This window comes from Lethenteron reissneri, chromosome 13 (assembly GCF_015708825.2).
Source record: "Lethenteron reissneri isolate LAM-NWPU_2019-01 chromosome 13, ASM1570882v1, whole genome shotgun sequence".
Lineage (NCBI taxonomy): Eukaryota > Metazoa > Chordata > Hyperoartia > Petromyzontiformes > Petromyzontidae > Lethenteron > Lethenteron reissneri.
In genome coordinates, this window is record NC_083791.1 from 9,351,071 (window position 1) to 9,360,828 (window position 9,758).

General features: G+C 51.5%; 1 protein-coding gene across 1 annotated transcript; it reads right to left on the reverse strand.

Annotated features, from left to right (window-relative positions):
- Positions 1-838: 838 nt before the first annotated feature.
- On the reverse strand, positions 839-9,182 carry LOC133342076 (uncharacterized). The gene is made up of 3 exons (XM_061550996.1): positions 8,946-9,182; positions 1,843-2,539; positions 839-958 (listed from the first exon to the last, which is right to left on the reverse strand). The coding sequence occupies exons 1-3, from the start codon at positions 8,973-8,975 to the stop codon at positions 891-893; spliced, it is 795 nt and encodes a 264-aa protein (XP_061406980.1). The 5' UTR covers positions 8,976-9,182; the 3' UTR covers positions 839-890.
- Between the last annotated feature and the right edge of the window lie 576 nt (positions 9,183-9,758).

Below are 9,758 nucleotides of genomic sequence, written 5' to 3' on the forward strand. Positions count from 1 at the left end.
ACACCAAATGACGATTATCTGCATCGGTCCCGGTCCTGGGCCTCCCCTAGGTCGGCTCAGCCTCAAAATGAGTACCTGGTGCGATGTGTAAAGATCGCCACCGGGGATACAAAGCTGGACGGGCGTGGTGTTGGCCGTGCTGGTCTTTATAGGTGCTCGCTAACAGCACTTGTCCCTACAGTCTGTTAAGGCTATACCGGGGATCTTTGTTTTGTTTTGTGTGAGAGAGAGGACTCACAGGAACTGGTGTGGGTTTACTTCTGTTTCGCAGCATAAGCCAGAGTTATTTTAGTTAATTAATTTCGTTGTTCTTTGGTGGAACTCTTTAATTTTAATTTTATTTTTTTTCATGTTCAGCAGCTTCCTTGACTGATGATGTAAATGTGAGTGTGCCCATTTAGTCGTGAGTGGCGGTGCAGCGGTTAGCACCCGGCAGAGACCCGAGTTCGATTCCCGCTCACGGCCACCAACGCCAGCAACGATTATCTGAACCGCTGGTTGGGGCCTCCCCCAGGTCGACTCAGACTCAAATGAGTACCCGGTACGTCCCCCGACCTCATACGACCGATGAAATGGACCGAAGAGAACAGAGAAAAACACCAACAACAACAAATAAACACAACCTCCAAATGATCCGGCATTTTAACCGCGTCAAAAGCCACCCTTTGTTGGACTGACGAATAATTCACGTTTGTAAAATGGTGAACTCAATCGGTGTTTTGCTTGAGTTATCCCCAGCCCCCCCACACTCTCCAACTTCCCTCCCTGCCTGCCTGTCCATCGCTCAACCCTCCCCCTAGCCCCCCCCCCCCCACCATCTCCCCCCCCCTCTCTGGCCCCACCACCCCCCACATCCCTCCCCTCCAACCCCGCACCGGGCACCGGTCTCTTCACACCGCCTCGACGACACGTGACTCCCCGTTGGCTGACGCAGCTCCTTGTGCGGACTTCACTTCACCTGTTGTGAACATGTGGGGAGGGGGATGGGGGAGGGGGAGATGGGGGAGGGGCGTGATGGGGGAGGGGGGCGATGGGGGAGGGGGCGATGGGGGAAGGGGGGCGATGGGGGAGGGGGGCAATAGGGGAGGAGGGGTGATGGGGGCGGGTGATGGGGGTGATGGGGGTGGGGTGATGGGGGTGATGGGGGCGGGGTGATGGGGGTGATGGGGGCGGGATGATGGGGTGGGGTGATGGGGGATGGGTTGGTAGGGGAGGTTGGGGTAGGAAGCAAGGGGGGGGGTGCACATCGCAGATTACTTTTGAGGGGCTACGTGACCACGTGTCAGGCTCGTGCCACACAGGGACGCTTTCCACTGGGGGTCCCCCTAGGCCATACTGCAAGCAGGGGCTATGGCTACGGTTGCTTGAGATGAGATTGATGTAATAATGTGCTTCAAACCAAACTAAACAATTACTTTTTTTATTGTAAGGCCCACTGAGCTATGGAGCGCTTTTTTAGAAACGACCTGGCCACAGGTGATAGCTCAACGAAGTGGCTTATCATCACGTAGACATGCATAGCAGCCAACTACTCTAAACACGTGATGTTGATTCGATGCATTGAGGGAAAAATTGGAGGACCCGGAGAAAAATCCACGCGACAATGGGGAGAGAGACACACAAACTCCAAATATACAGCAAGCATCGGGGTCGGGATTGAACCCACAACCTCCTGCATACCAAGCGAGGTAGTTAACATCTCCCCATCGTGGAACCTTTTGGCAACACCGAATCAAATGTATCGGCTATTATTGACTGAAATCGTGAAAATTCATCCCGAATCGCATCAAAGCCCTCTACAATCTGCGGGCAATCCACCAAACCCTCCACCTGCAGCCCTACCTTTCCCAGAATCCTCCGCGGCGATCCCCGCGTGGTCATTGGCCTGCTTCACTTTGGCGGAAGACTCCTCCTCCTCCATCACCGCCACCTTCGCCTCCTTCCCATTTTCCGCCGCCGCCGCCTCCTCCTGATTGGTCGCCGCGCCGCCTTCTTCCCCCTCGGTGCTCGCTTCCTTCCCGCCTGAGGGCGACGCCTCCTCGGCCACCGCCGCCTCCCCATTGGCCGGCTCATCACGTGGCTCATTCGCCTCCGCCCCGGAACCCGCCCCCCTCTTTTCCGTCACCGCCTCCTGCCCACCGCTGCCACCGCCGGTACCACCGCCGCTTGGTTTCTCCGCCGCCTCGGACGCCGTTTCTCCGTCTCCGTCGGTTTTTCCGTCGTCGCCGTCGCCTTTCCCGCCCGGTGTCCCCGCGTCGCCCGTCGGCGCCTCTCCCGGTTCGGCGCGGCCTTCATCCTCGCCGTCGCCCACCCCATTCTCGACGGACGCCGCCTGCTCCTCCTCCTCATCCTTCTTCTTCTCTTCGTCTTCTGTCGTCGTTGTCGTCTTCCCCTCGTCGCCCTCCTCCTCCTCGTCGCCGCCCTGCCGCTCCACCGCGGATTTCTCCGAGCAGTTCACTTCCTTGTTGGGGCTGACCGCCGCGACGTCGTTGGCCACCGTCTGCTCCTCCGGCTTGGAGCTGCCATCTTCCGGCTCCGCCTGCGACGCACAGCGACGGAGTCGGCAGCACCGGCAATATTTTACTTTTATTAATTTACATTTTTTACCTACGTGACTTTACCGAAAAAACCTAAGAATATGAATAACAATAAAAATGCGACATGCGTTGTATTTTACCGGGTTAAGGACCACTGAGGTCTGCAAGCTCTTTTTCAGACGCGACCTGGCCGGAGATGATGGCTCAACGAAGTGGATTATCGTCATCACGTGGAAATGTATAGCTGCCAAATTACTCGAAAACGCACGTTTCTAAATGTGGACGGGAAAAAACAGCGGAGAACCCGGAGAGAGGGAGTCAACATCTCGCCACCGTGGCCGGCACTTGCCACATTTGTCCAAGTTCTGCGGTCCTATACATATCAAGGAGTTGTTGGCCAAGAGATGTGCTCACACGTGGGAGGAAATTGAGAAGAAGAAAAGCCCGCGCGTGCGAGGTGGAAACACGCGATCCCATACGGACGGGAACTGGTTTAGTACTCCACATTTCGATTTAAAGCTTTCGTGACTGCAGGGATTCATCTACTTGGTTCTTTCGGTAAAGTCACGTAGAATGGAAATAATAAAATAATAAAAATAAAACGTGTTTTATTTTTAGTATTTTATTAACATGTTTTATTTTTATTTTTTTCTTAAAAATAAAACATGTTTTACTTTTTATTATTTTATTATTTCCATTCTACGTGACTTCACCGAAAGAACCAAGAAGATACTCCACATTTGTTTTGCTGTACCACCATCTCCTGGCGAGCCAATGGTACGCCATCTCCTCAACGCATCACGGGAAGGCATTTAAATCGCAATATTTATACTGCAGGAGGAATCCGATGAGCTATGAAGCTCTTTTTTAAATCCTTTATATTAAGTTCACTTGCTTGCTTGCTTAGGACCGTGCAAATCTGTCGGTCGTTTTTTAACCCACTTCCCGTGATCCAATCGAGCTGACATTTTCCACACAGTCTCGTTGTGCGTGACACTTAATGTTCGTGAATTTTTTTTTCAAAAATATTATATTTAATTACTAATTGCTTAATGCTGCCATGCAATCATCTGACCCATAGGTGGCAGCCATCTCAAGCCAGAGGACGAGAGGACTCTAGCCGCCACGCATATAAAGGATTTATAGTGAAAAACTTTGTTTTTACGGGTTATATTATTCACAGATGTACAGCAGGGGCACGGGGTCAGAACGTTACAGCAACAAACACGATCGGAGTGCAAATTGTAGGAAATGTAAACAAGTGACTTTAACAAAATGTACAAATACAACTAAACGACTTTTTTTTGTTCTCACCAGGTAAGTCCCACTGAGCTATTAGCTTCTGTTTCAGAAGGAAACTGGCCACAAAATGAAAGCGTGACACGTGGAAATTGATTGTAGCAAAATAATCTAAACGCATGTTGTTGTTGTTGTGTGTGTGTGTGTGCGTGAGATATCCACCAACACTGATTGCTGCTCTCACAACGCAGGAGTACAGGCTACGTGCAACATAGCCACCACCAGCGCTCGGGTGATAACAATCTCGTACGCAAACACGTGCTGAATACACGCCATGCCGGCTGCGTGCTCTGTGTATTGTAGGTACCATGGACAGCGCTCATAGCGGTGGTGGGGGAGGGGTCCTAATGTCCAGTTTTCCAGGGATGTCACCACGCTGGGATTTATAGTGGCACGTCTTTGCCGCTAGCTGGCCCTGTTAAACGATTATAATGAAGAAGAAGATGGTGATGACATTGATGATAATAATGCTGTGATGATAAATACGACGATGAATTACACAATATCCATCGGGCGCATATTTCTCAAAATCAGATGCAGTTGTTCGATCGAGAAATCAGAGGCGTGGAGCCAGAGTTCAATGTCCCTTAACAGGTGAGCCAGAAGAGATGATGCTGAACAGGTGAGCCTGGACAGGTGAGCCAGAACAGATGATATTGAACATGTTGTATTGAACAGGTGATATTAAACAGGTGCGCCAGAACAGCTGATATATAACGGGGGGCTGGGAGGGAGGGGCGGGGAAGAGACGACCTCACACTAACGACGAGAGCCCGAGCTTCGTTCACCTGTGCAGGCTCACCTTTTCAGGCTCACCTGTTCAGACTCACCTATTCGGTATCATCGATCGATCGCCGTGGGGGCACAAATACGATCAGATCTGCTGAGTTGCATGCGTTAGGCTTTCACGGCCAATGTGATTGGCAATTCGTTTTTTTGTGGGTTCCAATAAACGTAGAGGTGTAATGATGTGTTTTTTTATATATTACTATAACCCCGCCACCAGCCGACTGAGCCAATCGAATCAAGTTGTTCAAAAGCGAAGCAAAATTTGTACAAAATTAACCCGTAAAAACAAAGTTTTTCACTATAAATCCTTTATATGCGTGGCGGCTAGAGTCCTCTTGTCCTCTGGCTTGAGATGGCTGCCACCTATTGGTCAGACGATTGCCTGCCACCATTAAACAATTGGAAATTAAATATAATTTATTTTTTCCTAAAAAGTGTAAAATTTTGGAGAAAAAAAATTAACGAAAATAAATTGTCACGCACAACGAGTCTGTGTGCAAAATGTCAGCTCGATTGGATCACGGGAAGTGGGTTAAAAAACGACCGAAAGATTTGCACGGTCGTAAGCGCGCAAGCAAGCAAGCACGTGAACTTGATATAAAGGATTTAAAAATTGACTCCCCCCTCCTCCTCCCTTCTCCCCCCTCCCCCTACCTCCTCCTCCCCCTCCCCCCTCCTTCTCCCCCCTCCTCCTCCCTTCTCCCCCCTCCCCCTACCTCCTCCTCCCTCCTTCTCCCTTCTCCCCCTACCTCCTCCTCCCCCTCCCCCCTCCTTCTCTCTCCCTCCCTCCCTCACCCCAGGTGTGCTGATAACGGAATCAATCGGCGTATTTGCCCATCGCGTGACAACCTGATTGGCTCTGTCGGGTAGCGGATGGTTAGAATCTGTTTTACATTAAACACGACGAACGAATATTGAACCCTAAAGAGAATGCCAACTGTGAATGGGATCTGATGAGTGTGGATTGGGCGCCGTGGGCTGTGACTGAGGGTAAGGACATTACGACGTGCCCGTTCATCGATAGATCGATTAAAATCGATTATTATGCTCATGGTATGCGCATAATCGAGTTAAGTGCGTGAGAATAGAATATTCCATTGAAAACAAAATGCGTATTTTATGTGTTTTTTTATGTTTTCCTTATGGGAGGCTTCCATACAGCGGTAGATTGACCATGGTTGATGATGATGGTTGTGCAATTGTAATGATGATGCTGTTACATTTCCAAGGATGACAGAAATAAAACTGTAGGAATGACAAAAAAGACAACACTCATCTCACACGTCACGGTGAAATCCGGACCCCTCCTCCCCCCCAAAAAATATATAAAAATGTTGATTCTCAAATGGAAATTCGACTCTCGCGCGAGTCGTGCCAATTCATCAAGGCACCGGGGAGCCCGCGGATCGTTGCATTCTGATTGACCCCCGTCCCGAGACAGCTCGGCTTCGAGCTCGAAGCAGACACACCCTGACGAATCCATACCCAAGACCCAGACCCAGCCATCACCCAGATCCAGACATCACCCATACCCAGACATAATCCATACCGAGACCTAACACAGACTCTGGCATAGCCAAGTCCCCTACCTAACCGAGACACAGACATAACCTAGATCCTAATCTAAACCAGACCCTGACAAAACCCAGACCTTAACCCAGTCCTAGCCTCGACCCAGACACAGCCAGACCCAGACTCGAACCCAGACGGAGCCCAGACCCAGACGCAGACCTATCCCAGACACAGACCTAACTCAGACACAGACCTAACCCATACCTATCCCAGACACAAACCTATCCCATACCCAACCCAGACACAAACCTATCCCAGACCTAACCCAGACACAAACCTATCCCATACCTAACCCAGACACAGACCTAACCCAGACACAAACCTATCCTATACCTTACCCAGACACAGACCTAACCCAGACACAGACCTATCCCATACCTAACCCAGACACAGACCTAACCCAGACACAGACCTAACCCAGACACAGACCTAACCCAGACACAGACCTAACCCAGACACAGACCTAACCCAGACACAAACCTATCCCACACCTAACCCAGACGCAAACCTATCCCATACCTAACCCAGACACATACCTAACCCGTACCCAGACCTAACCCAGACACGGACCCAATTCAGACGAGACCCAGACCTAGCACCGAGGCAGCCCGAGCGTTGATCCTCGTCTGCCCCGCGAGGCGCCACGCCCTGAACCCCCTCCCCCCGCGCCCTCTTCCCCCCGCGCCCCTCCCCCTCGCGTGGAAATCTACCGTGGTGCCCAACACCACCGCACGAATCGTTCTCCCATCTCCCGCCCTTACGGCACACTGTGGCGTGGCTGGTGTGGCCGCCTTTGGTCTCGCATCGCCTGCAAGGGGTGTGCGTTTAAGACCGAGTCGACCTAGGGGACCGGTTTAGATATCACCCGCGGGTGCCGGTGACCGTCGGCAGGAATCGAACCGATGCGGGACGTGTTCACGGCGCAGTGCGCCAATCACTGGTATACCGCTCCCCGCGCGCGCACACTCACAGAGATGTGCACACACTCCCACGGACACACACACACACATCTACTGAGACATATCATAGTGTTACCCACAAACATACACCCAGACACACCCAATTAGACAAAGGCAAAGACAAAGATCCCCCGTATAGCCTGAACAGACTGTTGGGGCAAGTGCTGTTAGCGAGCACCTACGAAGGCCGGCACGGCACACGAGGGGGTGGGTGGCCAGCACCACGCCCGACTGCCTTTGTGCTGATGGGGTTTTTTTTTTTACACAGTGCATCACGTACACTACTCATTTGAGTCTCAGTCGACCTAGGGGAGGCCCGGGACCGGTTCAGATAATCATATCTGGTGTTGGTGGCCGTGAGTAGGAATCAAACTCGGGTCGCCTGCTTCTGCAATATCGTTATCCCCGACATACAAACACAGACACGTACAGACACGTACAGACACTCACGCACAGACACACCTACGACCCTTTCCCCCCAACCCGTAATTTGACCAACCCAGGCTCGCCGTACGATAAGAGAGAGGGAGGGGAAAACAAAATCTAAATTCCGACAGATGATTTGAAATTCAACTCGCACACACACGCGCGTCACTCCTCCAAGCTTCCACAGCAACAGCAGCAGCATCAGAAGCATTACCATCAGCAGCAGCATCATCATCAGTAGCAGTATCCTGATAATAATCATCATCATCAGCAGCACCCTTGTCATCGTTCGCAGCATCATGATGATGATCATCAGCAGCATTATCACCAGCATCTCTATCATCAGCAGCAACAACTTCAGCATCAGAAGCATAATCATCATCAGCAGCAGCATCATTAGCATCATCATTATCATCATCAGCAGCAGCATCATTGTCATCATTCGCAGCATCATCACGATCATCATCAGTAGCAATATCACCAGCATCAGCATCTCTATCATCAGCAGCAAACAGCAGCAGCAGCAGGAACAGCAGCAACAGCAGGAAAAGCTGTCTGTCTGCCTGCATTATACACCCGTGGCCCAAGTCGAACCCGACAGATTCATCTTGGGCGGTCACCGTTCAGTGGAACCCAGGGGGACGACGCCGCCGCTGATGGCACACAATGCCCGGCTCCACGGCGCGTGACCGTGCAATGTAATTGGAGCGTCCATCGCCTGTCTCGTCATTTTTTTTTCTCTTGTTGCTCTTCTCATCAAATGGCAATCGTTCGTACATGATTCACATTGAAACACTGAACGCATCTTTAATATTTGTATAAATGATAATAAAAAAATTCATCCCAACGACATCACCGAACATATTCCCTTTCTCTTGCCCCCCACTCCGGTCAAAATATAAATCCCGGCGGAATATTAATAATGATGCATTATTCATACCGTCAAGATATAATTGCGTTGCACCTTTCATCATCATTCCCAGCATCACCACCGGCGACCAACATCAACACCACCACCATCATCATCATCATACATCCGTCAAATAAACGCTTGTTAATTATTGTACGTATGGATAGATGATGATGATAGCGCTGTATGCTCGGCGTGCGGGAATACAGCCATGGAGAAGGACGCGCTGTGATGATGAGTGTAGCAGTAGCAGCAGCTGTAGCAGAAGCTGTAGCAGCAGAAGAAGCAGCAGCAACAGCAGCATCAGCAGCAACAGCTGCAGCATCAGCAGCATCATCAGCAGCAGCAACAGCAGCAAAAGCATCAGCAACAGCAGCAGCATCAGCAGCAACAGCAGCAACAGCAGCAGAAGCAACAGCAGCAACAGCAGCAAAAGCATCATCAGCACCGTACCTGCTTGTTTCGTTTCATGCAACACAGCATCGCGACTGCACGTTCGTGGCGCGTTTTCCTTCGTCTGTTCTACAACGGCAAAGCAAGCGCGTGTCTTATTGTTCGTGTAATGCTAAATATTCTATCTTCGGATGATCCAGCCCAGTCAGTCGGTCAGTCGGTCCAGTCCTCCCTGCTTCTCTTCCTCCTCTCTCTCTCTCTGGCTCACTAATTTCTCTGCCGCCACCACGCCCTGGGTTTTCTTATCTCGCAGGGGAGGGGGGCCGTGGATTGGGTGGTGGTGGTGGTGGTGGAGGAGGGTGGGGGGAGGGTGTGGGACGTGGGTGGGGTTAGAGGGGGTGGGGGCTGGCGGTGAACACGTTAAGCAAATCAATAAATCAAATTAAGATACCCCCAGCCCCCCCCCGTCGACCCTATAGCCCCCACTCAATCCGCCCACCTTACTCCGATAAAGATCCCCCACTCCACCACCACCACCACCACCCCGTGTAGCCTTAACTGACTGCTGGGGCAAGTGCTGTTAGCGAGCGCCTATGAAGGCACCTCCGATTAGCGCCTTAGGCCATGTACGGTGCGAAAGAAGGCCAACATACACGCACGCATTAGAGGGCCGGCAGGGCACGCAATAGGGTGGGGGGCCAGCACCGCGCCCGGCCGCCTTTGTCTCCCTAATCGGCGACGTTTAATCCACACCGCGGCAGGTACTCATTCGAGGCTGAGTCAACCTAGGGGGGTGGAACGGGACCGGTTCAGATTATCGTCACTGGTGGTGACGGTGGTGGTCGCGAGCGTTAACCACTGCGCCACCGCTCC

Bases quoted from the DNA above. Each gene is read 5' to 3' on its own strand.
- LOC133342076 (XM_061550996.1), bottom strand. From the start codon at position 8,975: ATGCTGTGTTGCATGAAACGAAACAAGCAG. The intron at 2,540-8,945 runs GTACGGTGCTGA...TGTGCGTCGCAG, and splicing joins GCATGAAACGAAACAAGCAG to GCGGAGCCGGAAGATGGCAG. The intron at 959-1,842 runs GTAGGGCTGCAG...TGTTCACAACAG, and splicing joins CGCGGAGGATTCTGGGAAAG to GTGAAGTGAAGTCCGCACAA.